The sequence below is a fragment of the Garra rufa genome, chromosome 25 (assembly GCF_049309525.1).
Source record: "Garra rufa chromosome 25, GarRuf1.0, whole genome shotgun sequence".
Classification (NCBI taxonomy): Eukaryota; Metazoa; Chordata; class Actinopteri; order Cypriniformes; family Cyprinidae; genus Garra; species Garra rufa.
Genome location: NC_133385.1, coordinates 36,052,662 through 36,067,658, shown reverse-complemented (window position 1 = coordinate 36,067,658; position 14,997 = coordinate 36,052,662). Strand labels below are relative to the sequence as shown.

Sequence of the window (14,997 nt, the reverse complement as noted above, 5' to 3'; positions counted from 1 at the left end):
TTGTGTTCCTCATATTTATAATCCTGTGGAACAGAAAGTCATGACTGGACAATTTTATACTCCTATCCACCCTGGTGTGCTAAAAAATATAAATAATAATGGGAATATACTTTAGAGATACTTTACTTAGACAAATTTTTAGGGGTGCCAATAATTGTGGCCAACGTGAACTAGAGAAAAACATTTATTTCATAATGAGATTTCCCCCTAATTTTCCATCGTTTTACTTCAATGAAATGTTACAATTTTGTGAATTTTTCGAATGAAGGATCTAAAGGATAAACGATGCAGATTTATTTTCACAGTCACCTTTGCACATATTTACTAAGGGTGCCAATATTAGTGGAGGGCACTGTATGATGTTAAATAACTCAATAAACTCAATAAAATATGTGTAACCTGTGAAAATGTTGTTTGTCCTCCTCAGAATGTCAAAGTGTAATGATTTGGTTTATTTTAGATTATTTTTATATGAAATGTTCATTTTTAGTCCACCCTGTTACCAAACTTTGTGAGACAGTTTAACCCTATTTTTTTATATTTTTTTTATAACCATAAACATCAGATAATCGGGATGTAACGATATCAAAATCTCATGATACGAAAATATCTTGATATGAATTCCACAATATGATTTTTAAAAAGGAAAAAGACTTGTACATTTTAAAGTTAAAATGTTCTATCTAATGCACTTTAAGGGTTCAAAACTAAGAGCTCCAGCCCATGGTATTAACTAATAAAACTTAAATAAGAAATTGACTTGTCTTTTGACTTTTTGACTTTTCTTTCCTAATTTCTACACTACTAGATATTTTAAATTTAGACTGCAGTAACGTTACCTATTTAAACCGCCAACTGTCAGCTTTCATACTGCACTTTTAAGCTTTAAAAGTAATCATCTGTTGCAAAAATAAAGCACTGTTGGCCGTTGCGTTCCCAAATGCACACTAAACTTACAGCACATGCATTCACTGTTAACTGAGCCGTTCTGAGGCATGGAAAACACCAGATCACGAGCTGAACGCCTGAACAAAGTGCACACTTCGCTTTGAAATGCTCAGCTAAAACAGACTTGATGAAGGGATTAAGCTATATTGTGCTTTCGGTTTTAGTTTGTTTGACAGATACTGTGCCAATGCATAATGGCACAAAACACAACTATAAAGACCTTTTATGTTAGAATAAGAGGTTTAAATACACCTTTTGCCCGGAAGACCTATCGTTTCATATCGTCATGTGACCACGATGATATCGAGACTATCGTGATGCCACGATACTGTTAATATCGTTACATCCCTATAAGATAAACATGAGAAAGTAAAGATAATACGTCAGAAAGTTATAGGTTTGCAGGTAAAGGGTTTTTAAATTTAAACATATCTGTTAAAGAAACTTTATCAACAGGGTTGAATGGGTTAGCTTAATAAATACTATTTGTGTAAAAATTGAGACAATGTAATGCTCTTCCTGCTATATAAAAGATCTAAATAATGTCACTTCCATGTTGTCACAATTTAATGATTTTTTAAAAACATTAGTAACAGGGTTGCATGCACATTTTTGTAAACACCTACTTTTTGAATTTTTGGTCATTGGTCAAAATTATTATTGTATGATATTAATTTTTTGCATATAGTCAAGAGAGTTAAGACTACTGAGGTGGCAGAGACATTTAATGTGTTCGAATTATTATTTTAAACACATTGTTACAATCTAACATATGTAATATTTCTTTCTCTAAAGGTATTCATGCCTTTTTATATAATGAGAGAACAGTTTGCACCCTATTCATGGAAAGTGCCATCTGCTGACCATAAAAACTTTGTGTTTTCTTTTCTCTGTCCCTCATTGTAGTTGTGGACGTTCAGGACAGCAGTGAAGTTATCGGCCATCTAGTTGTGACCGTCGAAGCTCTGGAGGCTCTAACATCCATCCTGAAAGATCCAGAGCGTGATCGTCCTCTAACTACACTTGCTTAATTCACCAAAACCAATGATTTACTTTTTTCCAACTCTGCTGTTTCATCAGCAATATTAAATGTTCCTTAAATCATTTTCGTTTTTAATTGGATTCACCAAAACGAAGTTCAATGTAATTCACGGGGCGGTCGGTTTGGTTTTAAACGCTGCAGACGGTGACAACATATGGGAACAAAACAGTCCTTTATGTAAACGCCATCACGCGGCTTTGATCCCTTACGGTGTGAAATCATATCCTAATGTTTCTCTTTATGGCCTCCAGTGTTGCGTTTGATGGAGCGCTGATGTTTAGACCTTTAATAACTTTGCTTAATGAAAAGGCTGTTAAGCCTCATTAGGCAGCGCTGTGGCAGGCGGCGATATTTTATTGAAGGTGCGAAATGAAATCTAACTGGATTTAATGGGATTAAATCAAGCTCTTTAAAATGCTAATGCAGATTTTCACGCGTGTCGAGCTGTGGCGCTCGCGCAGACACTCCTTCTGTTTTGGTGTGTGCGATTGAGTGTGAAATGTTACTGTTATCTGCACTGCAGATCATTTGATATTTCTTTATAGGTCCGCATATGAGAGTACAATTCAGATTTAGTATCTTTTGTAGAGATATAAATGCTTTATTTTGAATGTACTGCAAATCTTTGTAGACAGCCTTATAAACCGATATTTGTAAATGTTTTATATTTATGAACATTTCAGAGTAATGTATTAAAGAGTTTTAGTGTTATTTCATTTTGTTTTCTGATTTTCCTAAAACCTCAGTTTTATGTTTTTTACTTAAAGTCGAGAAGAAGCTACATATACAAGCCACAATTTTGTAATGTAACTTACTTTCAATGACTGACTTTCTTCTGCTGAACCCAAGAAGACCACATGAAGAACTGTGTGTGTTTCACAGTCTTAAAGGTTTAAAACCACGTATGCATGCGGAAATGTTAACAAAATTTAAATTTTGAGATTTTGCTAAAGCCAAGGGAAAGAATAAAACCTGCAGACAGTATGTAGCCATTAGTATCTGAATGGTAGTTGAACAGTGAAACTTTTATCCCTAATACAGTTGAGGTAGAAAGTTCACATCCCCCTTTCAGAGTCTGCAAAATGTTAACTGTTTTACCAAAATAAGGGATCATACCAAATGCATGTTATTTTTTATTTAGTACTGACCTGAATAAGATATTTCACATAAAAGATGTTTACATATAGTTCACAAGAGAAAATAATAGTTGAATTTATAAAAATTACCGTTTGAAAGTTTACATATGATTCTTAATACTGTGTTGTAACTTGAATGATCCACAGCTGTGTTTTGTTTTTTGTTTTTTTTTGTTTAGTGATAGTCGTTCATTGTTTGCCCTGAACAGTTAAACTGTCTGCCGTTCTTCAGAAAAGTCAGTCAGGTCCCACAAATTCTTTGGTTTCCCGGCATTTTTGTGTATTTGAACCCTTTCCAACAATGACTGTATGATTTTGAGATCCATCTTTTCACACTGAGGACAACTGAGGCACTCATATGCAACTATTACAGAAGGTTCAAACACTCACTGATGCTCCAGAAGGAAACACAACGCATTAAGAGCAGGGGGGTGAAAACTTTTGAATGAAATAAAGATGTGTACATTTATCTTATTTTGCCTAACTATCTTTTTTTTCATTTAGTACTGCCCTTCCGAGGTTACAGAAGATACTTACCTGTTTCCCAGAAGACAAAATAAGTCAAATTTACCTTGATTTTCAAGTTAAGCTCTTAATGCATGTTTTTTCTTCTTCTGGAGCATCAGTGAGTGTTTGAACGTTCTGTAATAGTTGCATATGAGTCCCTCAGTTGTCCTCAGTGTGAAAAGATGATCTCAAAATCATAGTCATTGTTGGAAAGGGTTCAAATACACAAAAATGCTGGAAAACCAAAGAATTTTACTAAAAAAACAGCAGGGACTCATGAACAACTATAACTAAAAAACACACCTGTGGATCATTCAGGTAACAACAGTATTAATAATCAAGGGATGTAAACTTTTGAAAGGATTATTTTTTTTCTCTTGTTGACTATATCTTTTATGCAAAATATCTTTATTAAAGGGGTCATTGGATGCTTTAGAGTCTTAATGAAAAGTCTCTAATATACTTTGCTTAAAAATTCTCAATAGTAGTGTAAAAAAAACCACCCTTTTATCTTGTCAAAATCAGCTCTGCAAAATATCAGCTCATTTTATTGCATGGGCCTTTTAAAGGCAAATGAGCTCTGCTCGCCCCCTCCCCTCTACGCTGAGGGATTATGAGCTGTAATGTTTACTTTAGCCGCATTTAGCTGCATTTAGCCACGTTTATCGGTGAAACTTGCCAACAAGCACGTTATTAAGAAAGGCCATTTACAAAGATGCATAAAAACCCCTTCTACTCACTTCTGCTGTGGGTGAAGCTGCATCACGAATGATTCACACGAACATAGACACATGTAGATCGGGATTGGTGCTGTCCTTTTAAAAACGAAAGTAACGTTGTGCCTCTTCAGCGGCTCAGATGTCGGGAGTAAATGACTACTGCTATGTTCGTTATTACATCCAACAACAGAACACCTCAATCACTCAATTAGAGTCTTCCTCTGCACCTGAGTCACACAATGGCGATCGTATCCGGACTGCTTCAGCTCGGTGAGGGCGGGGCTAAGGTAAGACGCTCATGTCAATCAACTGTGTTTTGTCACAACGATAAGAAGCTGAGAATGAACTGATTTTAAAAAGGGGAAATTACTTCTAAAGATAAATACCACTGGGTGGATTTTTATCATTGTAGGGTGGTTGTGTACACAAACTACCAACACACATTAATGTTCAAACAACATGTAAAAGTTAGTTTAGCATCTGATGACCCCTTTAACAAATGCTTTATGCTAAAAATAAATTGAAAATATACTTATGAAGTGGGCAGACACTACAGCACTCTATAGCTATTTGGTTAACATTATAAAGCAGCCTAGTATGGACTAGCTGATATCAGCCAAAAAGAAGAAAAAAATGTTTTTGGGGTGTACTCACACTAGGCAGTTTGAACCGTGCCCGAGTGCGTTTGACCACCAAAGCGCGGTTCGTTTGACTAGTGTGAGTGCTCCGAACCGTGCCCGGGCGTGGCTCGTTTAGCTGTCCCTGGTCCGCTTGGAAGAGGTGGGCCGGAGCACGGTTCAGTTGGACTCGGGCGCGGTTCGCATGCAGTGTAAGTGCTAACCGTGCTGGAGCACGGAACAGGACACGTGACGTCGCGTTTTTGCGAGGTAATCAACGTTTTTATAGTCCGTAATCAAAGCTGCAAAGTCCTTGCTGCACTTCAGCTGGTACCTTGCAAATCTCCTCATACGAGCAGCACGATTGCGCGAAAACTTTTGTGCCATAAAGGCGATAGACCTGTTTAACAATAGGCTGTGGACCACTGCGGAACAAACGACTCAAAATTACTATCCACAAAGTATAAACAGCGATGGAATAAATTGCGTTCTGCGAGAGCGCCACTCTTCTCGTTTATCCTGAAACCGTCACACCATAATGACGTAAGCGTGCTCCGGCACGAATGCTGAAACCTATGTGAGTGCAGGCCAGAGGGGGAGTGGAGAGGGGGGACAATCGTACTCGGGTTCCCGGTTCATGGCAACCGTGCCTAGTGTGAGTACACCCTTAGTGGTGGAACAAGCCACTGTTTTGATAGTCTCGCGTAGCCAGACCTTCAGACTGACGGCTGAAGGTCTGGAACTCATGGCAGCTTTCATTGGCCAAGTCCCGCCCATAAGACCGTTTGATCGACATGTCAAACAACCAATCACAGTTCGTTTCGTTCAGCGTCACGTTTCTGTGCGTGGAAACGCCCCCACAACAACAGACTGCGTGCAACAAGTCAGCCATTGAAATAGCCAGCATTGAAAGATAACGAAGAAGAGGGAGAGCAAGCAGTAAGTCAGTAATTTTTTTCCCGAACGTCACATGTGTATAACAACAATGGCGTCTGCATAAGCACCTTTTAACAAAACGTAAATCAATCTGCGCTTTGTTTCCCGGCGGACACATAAACGCGACACTCGCGTCTCCCAGAAATCCGATCAAATTCAACTAATCAGATGACGACTTCGACATTCCTGAAGTGTTTCCAGTTAAGTGCACCATATGCATCAGACGTTTAACCAACGTTCCGTGGGCGTGACGTCTGAGGCTGAGACTACTGTTTTGATGAATGAAGACAAACTTTTTTTTATAATGTATACCACATGCTCTGATCAATCCTGTACAATAAGAAGGAATATGTACTAAAAAAGCCAATAAAATCTATAGCTAACAAGCTAACAATGGAAAATAATTTGTATCTCTCTCCAGAAACATATTGGCAGATGTTTTAGTGAGTTTGACAGAGTGAGGTTGAGCTCCTGTACATCAGTATCGGATCTTGGATGGGTAATGATCTCTCTAACGGGGTTCATATGTTCAGCCGAGCAGCATCATTAGCCGAGCACACGACTTGATCAATATCACAGGTCGATAGCGAGCACTGCCGCCCGCTTCCGTCAGCTTCCTCTGTCTTTGGTGCTATCATGCAAATGACCCTGCCACCTGAAAAGAGGACAAGAAAAGGTGTCCCACGGGGTCTCATTAGCCATTCAGAGTTAAGATGTGGGGCGGGTCGTGTTGTCATGTGAAGATGATTGGAGCGCAGCCCTTTGACAGCTGTGACAGGCGGGTGGGTGGCCCCCGGACCCCCCTCCCTTTACACTCTTGGCCCATCTGTCAAATCACCGCTGAGCACTCTGGGAAATGATACAGGGCCGCTCCTCAATTAGACGTGTTAGGACAAGAGGGAAGTGTCATTTTGGTGACATGGATAACCTGAGCCCACAAAGGCCACTTACCGCCGGCAGATACTAAATGAATCTAGAGCGGAGCGAGTCGCAGAAATATCAATTTAACTGTCTGTCGGAGGGCACCTTGCACTTACATTTTGCTAAACCTGAAGCTTTAGCTGATATGACAACAAAAGCACTAACACTGTGCTTAGGAACTGTGCTGGAGAAAATACAGTTTCACTATTTAAAGTTGCTCAACTAGTTATCTAAAATAGCTACCCAGTAAACACAGAACATCTCTTATGTTAGTATTTGGTTCCCATTTGTTTTTTTGAGAACCAAGTAGCAGTTCTTAAGTTAGTGTTAGGCTAGTTAAGCTTATTGTTAAGCTTTTCTTTTTTGACCATGAAAAAACGTTGTGAGAATGTTGCAGGGAGGTTTTTTATTGTTATTATTATTATTATTATTATTATTATTATTATTATTAAGTTGGCTTAAGAAAGCAAGTTGCTATTAGCAAGTTACTCTTTTCCTAAAAAGGACAATTAAAACTGGGGAAAATCCCATAGACTCACATTGACAGAATGTTCAAATGATCAACACTATTCAAACTCCAACTGACAAAACTCCCAGAATCCCTTGAGACTCAATCAAACTTCCCTTCTATCAACTAGATTTCTAATATATTTAAACTCATTCAAACTAACTTGCTAATCATGCTAGTAACTTATTAATCATGCTAACAACATGTCAATAACTTGCTAATAACTTGCTAATCATGCTAGAAACTTGCTAACAACATGCTAGTAACTTATTAATCATGCTAACAACATGTCAATAACTTGCTAATCATGCTAGCAACTTGCTAGTAACTTGATAATCATGCTAACAACATGCTAGTAACTTGTTAATCATGCTAACAACATGTCAGTAGCATGCTAATAACTTGCTAATCATGCTAGCAACTTGTTAGTAACTTGATAATCATGCTAACAACATGCTAGTAACTTGATAATCATGTAAACATCATGCTAGTAACTTAATAATCATGCTAACATCATGATAGTAACTTAGTCATGCTAACAACATGTCAGTAACATGCTAATAACTTACTAATCATGATAGCAACTTGCTAGAAACTTGATTATCATGCTAAAAATGCTAGTAACTTATTAATCATGCTAACAACATGCTAGTAACTTATTAATCATGCTAACAACATGTCAGTAACATGCTAATAACTTGCTAATCATGCTAGCAACTTGCTAGTAACTTGATAATCATGCTAACAACATGCTAGTAACTTGATAATAGTCGGACCAGGAAGTTTGAAAAGTTTAGTAAGTTTAATAAATTTAATAAGTTTTAAGTTTGACTGTTTTCAGTCTGAAATAGTTTAAAGTTTAAAGTATAAAAGCCTAAAGTTTAATAGATGATAGATAGCAAGTTACTAGCATGTTTTAGCATGACTAGTATGTTGTTAGCATGTTTACAGCATGATTAACATGTTACTAGCATGTTGTTAGCATGATTAGCAAGTTACTAGTATGTTGTTAGCATAAGCATGTCACCAGCATGTTGCTAGAATGATTAGCAAGTTACTAGCATGTTGGTAGTATGAATAGCAAATGATCAGCATGTTGCTAACATGATTAAACATTACTAACAAGTTGCTAGCATGATTAGCAAGTTTATAGCATGTTTTTATCATGATTAGCATTACCAGCATGTTATGTTTCTAGCATTATTAGCATTTGACTAGCATGTAGTTAACATGATTAGGAAGTTACTTGCAAGTTGCTAGCATGATTAGCAAGTTACTAGCATGTTTTTTATCATGATTAACATTCTATTAGCATGTTGTTAGCATGATTATCAAGTTACTAGCATGTTGTTAGCATGATTATCAAGTTACTAGTATGTTGTTAGCATGATTATCAAATTACAAGTTGTTAACATGATTAACAAGTTGCTAGCAAGTTGCTAGCATGATTATCAAGCTACTAGCATGTTGTTAGCATGATTATGAAGTTACTAGCATGTTGTTAGCATGATTATCAAGTTGCTAGCATGATTAGCAAGTTACTAGCAAGTTGCTAGCATGATTATCAAGTTACTAGCATGTTGTTAGCATGATTATCAAATTACAAGTTGTTAACATGATTAACAAGTTGCTAGCATGATTATCAAGCTACTAGCATGTTGTTAGCATGATTATGAAGTTACTAACATGTTGTTAGCATGATTATCAAGTTACTAGTATGTTGTTAGCATGATTATCAAGTTACTAACAAGTTGCTAGCATGATTAGCAAGTTACTAGCAAGTTGCTAGCATGATTATCAAGTTACTAGCATGTTGTTAGCATGATTATCACGTTAATAGCATGTTGTTAGCATGATTATCAAGTTACTAGCAAGTTGCTAGCATGATTAGCATGTTATTGGTATGTTACTGACATGTTAGCATGATTATCAAGTTACTACCATGTTGTTAGCATGATTATCAAGTTACTAGCATGTTGTTAGCATGATTAGCAAGATATTAGCATGTTGTTAGCATGATTAGTAAGTTATTAACAAGTTGCTAGCATGATTAGCAAGTTACTAGCAAGTTGCTAGCATGATTATCAAGTTACTAGCATGTTGTTAGCATGATTATCAAGTTACTAGCAAGTTGCTAGCATGATTAGCAAGTTATTAGCATGTTACTGACATGTTGTTAGTATGATTATCAAGTTACTAGCATGTTGTTAGCATGATTATCAAGTTACTAGCATGTTGTTAGCATGATTATCAAGTTACTAGCATTTTGTTAGCATGATTATCAAGTTACTAGCATGTTGTTAGCATGATTATCAAGTTACTAGCATGTTGTTAGCATGATTATCAAGTTACTAGCATTTTGTTAGCATGATTAGCAAGTTACTAGCATGTTGTTAGCATGATTAGCAAGTTACTAGCATGTTGTTAGCATGATTAGCAAGTTACTAACATGTTGTTAGCATGATTAGCAAGTTACTAGCAAGTTGCTAGCATGATTAGCAAGTTACTAGCATGTTGTTAGCATGATTAGCAAGTTACTAGCATGTTGTTAGCATGATTAGCAAGTTACTAGCAAGTTGCTAGCATGATTAGCAAGTTACTAGCATGTTGTTAGCATAGCCAACTTAAAATTTGTCTTGACAAACATTTTATTTTATTTTTAGTTATTATTATTGTTATTAGGCAACCTAAAAAGCCTTTGCTGATTTACCAGTAACACAACTTTTAAAAAGTATGTTTTGGAAATGTCTGAGGGACCTAAAATTGTTAGCCTGGTAACTTTTGAAAATTATGTTAATGTCTATAGTTTGAAAGTATATTTTTAATACCCGTTTTAAAAGCCTTTTGTCATACTTTAAAGTACACTTATTTTAATGTGTTGACTAATGCATGCCAATGCAACTTTGTTACTAAAGCAAATGAGAAGTACTTGATAATAGTTTTAACTGTAGTGTTATTCAATATTGCATTTAGAGGTAATATATTTTAAATGTACTAACTAGAAATACATATAGTTAAATACATGTCATACAAGTGTCAACAGAAATGACATTAAAGTATATTTTAATTTTGCTATAAATGCTTTTTAGTACATTCAGCAGTACACTTTAACCATATTTCAAAGACAAAACCAGTCTTATTAGCCAAAAATACATTTTATGGGTTAAAATTATGACACAAATCATATATATATATATATATATATATATATATATATATATGTATATATGTATGTATGTATGTATGTATATATGTGACCCTGGCCCACAAAACCAGTCTTAAAGGTGCAGTGTGTAATATTTAAGATTATCTCTAGACAGAAATGCAATATCATATACATAACTATGTTTTCAGGGGTGAATAAAGACCTTACTTAATTAACCATTATGTTTTTATTACCTTACAATTACCAGTTTATATCTACATACACCGCGGGTCCCCCCACATGGAAGCCGCCATTATGTTTCTACTGTAGCCCTGAACAGACAAACTGCTCTACAGATCGGGTTTCATCACTGCTGTTCTTGGGAAAAAACACTGACACAATGATGAACAAGTAACTGCAATATTCACAATAACATCGTTTATTGAATTATCAAGTAAATATAATTCTCTTATTTACGTTTTAAAAGAAACTTCATTATTCTTTGCTGTCTGAAACGACGACATCTTAATCGCGTGTCGGTTGCCGTAGTTTCTGTAAAGGGAGGGGTGAGCGGTGGACGGAGCCATTGGTTGCAATCAGGTTGCAATTCAAAACTTAACCGCTAGATGCCGCAAAAATCTACACACTGCACCTTTAAGTCGCTGGGGTATGTTTGTAGCAATAGCCAAAAATTGCATGGGTCAAAATTATTGATTTTTATTTTATGCCAAAAATCATTAGGAAATTAAGTAAAGATCATGTTCCATGAAGATTTTTTTGTAAAATTCCTACTGTAAATGTATCAAAATGTAATTTTTGATTAGTAATATGCATTGTTAAGAACCTAATTTGGACAACTTTAAAGGTGATTTTCTCAGGATTTTGATTTTTTTGCACCCTCAGATTCCAGATTTTCAAATAGATGTATCTCAGCCAAATATTGTCCTATCCTAACAAACCATACATCAATAGAAAGCTAATTTACTGAGCTTTCATATTATATATGCATCTCAGTTTTGTAAAATTTAACCTTATGACTGGTTTTGGGGTCCAGGGTCACATATAAAGATGTACTTAAGTCCTTTTTTAAGTGGTCCAAAAATCATTCTAAAGTTCATATTTTACTTCACTTTAAGTGTAATTAAAGTTGAAGTCCTCATGTAGCAAAAGTTTTAAAGCACAAGCAGTTAACATCAATTTTAAAACTGTCCAAAATTCACATTTGAGGTATTTTGTAGTAATTACATTCCACAAAAGTGACCCTAATGTGAACCACCGACCTCTTTTTAGACAACTACAAACTCATTATTATCAATTATGTTTTGATTGGCTGCAATAATTCTATGGTGGTTTGACTGGCTGTTTTTTTTTTTTTTGACTGGTTTTGATCTCGCCTTTTCCAGGACTTTTCTTAAACCTTTCATGAATTGCTAACGGTGTCGTTTAAAGCTCAAACACACGTGTCCAAACGGCCAGCACTTTGCATGTCCGAGACAGACCGTCCCACTCCGGTCACTGAGGCGTGATGTTTGCCCTCACCGCTGTCTCTCCAGCTCCTCACCTTTGACTCGGCGCTGTATTTAGTGAAAGTGCTGTGGTTGGGGCCGGCTTGTCTAAATATGACTGGCCTGTCGGCGGCTTTCATTACACTCACTCAAGCTCCTGCCCAGCAGCCCGTTCCAGCGCCGCAGGCCTGTCAACCGCATGATCAGGGGTGCATGAAGACAGGAGCCTCTATCACACTTCCTCTTTTTCTAATGTAGGCAGATTTCTCCTAAAATGGCTCTTGCTGTAGTGGAAGTGTATTTAGATGAGCCAAAGGAGAGGGTTGTAGAGAAGCAGGATGTTGTTTGGACCAGTTCCTAACTGGTTTTTGATGGGCAGTGCTGGTCTGTTACTGGCACAGGTTGGTCAGTGCTGCAAGCAGGCCAGGCTGACCAGTGTGCCATGCTGAATGAACAGCCAAAACCAGCATGAGAGTGTCCCAAACACACCTGATCATACTGCTAGTCATGATTAAAGGAATAGTTCACCCAAACATGAAAATTCTGTCATTAATTGCTCACCCTCATATACCGTTCCAGGGTGCATACCACAGTAATGCTAGTTTTTAGACACCAGATGGTAATAATAGGAATTCATCATCAAGTAGCATGTGTTTTAAAACACTTACTATGGGTAAAAATAACAACTTTATTTTGATTATAACCAAGAGTTACCATGACGTATGTGCATACTTTCTGTTGATAAAGTCTTTATTTTTGGTTTTTGCAGATAAAAAAGTTTTCTCATATAGCTTCATAAAATTATGGTTGAACCACCGATGTCACACGGACTATTTTGTTAATGTTCTTGGTACCTTCTGGGCTTTGAATATGGTAGGACTCTTAAAGGGGTCATCCGATGCCCATTTTCACAAGTTCATATGATTCTTTAGGGTCTTACTAATAAGTCTATTATATACTTTGGTTAAAAATTCTCAATAGTAGTGTAAAAAAACACCCTTTTATCTTGTCAAAAACAGCTCTGCAAAAAAATCAACTCATTTTATTTCATGGTCCTTTAAATGCAAATGAGCTCTGCTCACCCCTCCCCTCTCTGCTGTGGGATTCCGAGACGTAATGTTTGATTTAGCTGCATTTAGCCACGTTTATCAGCAAAACTTGCCAACAAACACATTATTAAGAAAGGCCATTTGCAAAGATGCATTAAAAAACCCTTATACTCACTTCTGCTGTGGGTGAAGCTGCATCAGGAACGTTTCACATGAGCATAGAGGCATATGTAGATCGGGATCGGCGCTTTCCATTTAAAAAACGAAAGTAACGTTATCCTCTGCCTCTTCAGCGGCTCAGATCTCGGGAGTAAGTGACGACTGCTATGTTCATTATTACATCCAACAACAGAACACCTCAATCGCTCAATTAGAGACATTCTTGTCTATACCTGCACCTGAGTCACACAATGGCGATCGGAGTCGGACTGTTTCAGCTTAAAACCACTTTAAACCATCGAGTGCTTGTAATAACTTCTGATTGTGATCTGCAGTTGATTTTGATTCTGTAATAGACAGACATGCACTCTTTGTATGTTTAATAACGGCACACTGCTTATTGTCATAAACATCCTTTATTGTTATAAAAATACCCTGAGCTGCGTACAAAACAGATACAGAAAATATATCATGTTATGTAAAATATAACAATCATATGTTTGTTTGCTTTCATATTTCATGCGTAGAACAGTAGAACAATGTTTCAATCATTTTTTTTTTAATACGGAAGATCTAGAGAGTGAACGCACTCTGACTCATATAACACTCGCGCACGTAAAAGAAAACAGACTGTGTTTTTCTTCCAGATGACATAATTCAGTGGAGAATTAATATAAATCATATTAAGAACATGTGAGAATAACCATCCTCTTCTCTCTCGTAATACTCTTCTTCTGTGTTTGTTTACACTGGATTTCGAAACAGTGCCACCACTCTCGTCCTTTTGTGCAACAGCAGCTGCTCCGGAACGGCTGTGTTTACGCTTTGTTAAACTGAAAAGATTTGTCGGACTGGTTGTTAAAAAAAAAAAAGCTTTTTTAGTGCACGAATGTTCGTGGTCTATGTCAAAGCACTCATAGGAATCTGTTGTTTTATTCTAGCGCGTCATTGTGTGTGATATTCGTTCCGCTTTTTCACGCTTAGTGTGGAAGGGCCTTTAAGGTCAAAAAGCTTTTGTATTTCATCTAATATATTTTAATTTGTGTTCCAAAGATGAACTTAAGTTCTACAGGTTTGGAACGACATGAGGGTGAGTAATTAACAACAAAAGTTTCATTCTGTGAACTATCCCTTTAAGTTCTAACTGGTCATTTATAGCTGATGAACAGTTTCAATTGCAGGTTAAAACTAGGTTCTAGGATAAGTTCATCAGGTTTGGTGGAAACCAGAATAAATATATTATAAGTACTAGAACAATGTAAAACAATTACAAAATACAGCAGCAGTTGATAACACAGTAGTAACACAGTTATTACAATATTTTTTAATTTGGTATAACTATGGTACAAGCACATTTTATTCTGGAACTACTATCTTGCATATCCAGTAACAATTAAAAAGTAGCAGTACTATGGCCCAATGATGGTATTAAGTGGTAATAACATGATAATAATACATTTATTACCACATTTTTGGTATAACTATGGTATATGCCTAAAATTCCATGTAGTTACAATCTTGCACGTTGAAAAAATAGTGTCACTGTGGTATATCCCCAGAACATATTGTTAAAACGATTAGTTCACCTAAAAATGAAAATTAGCCTATGATTTACTCACCCTTCAGGCATCCTAGGTGTATATGACTTCCTTCTTTCAGACGAATCCAATCAGAGTTATATTAAAAATTATCCTGGCACTTCTAAGCTTTAGAATGGCTTTGGCTGGTGTTTCTCTCCATCAGTCCAAATCAAGTCCAATAAAGTGCATCCATCCATTATAAAAATGCCTCACATGGCTCCAGGG

The 14,997-nt window shown here is 36.5% G+C and overlaps 1 protein-coding gene across 1 annotated transcript in view; it reads left to right on the top strand.

The window, feature by feature from the left end:
• Nucleotides 1-2,701, top strand: part of rpgrip1l (RPGRIP1 like) — a 40,929-nt gene extending 38,228 nt beyond the window's left edge. The window contains exon 26 of the mRNA XM_073832343.1: nucleotides 1,855-2,701. Coding sequence (XP_073688444.1) covers nucleotides 1,855-1,979 — 125 coding nt within the window. The 3' untranslated portion in view covers nucleotides 1,980-2,701. The remainder of the gene's footprint in view (nucleotides 1-1,854) is intronic.
• The last annotated feature ends 12,296 nt before the right edge of the window (nucleotides 2,702-14,997 follow it).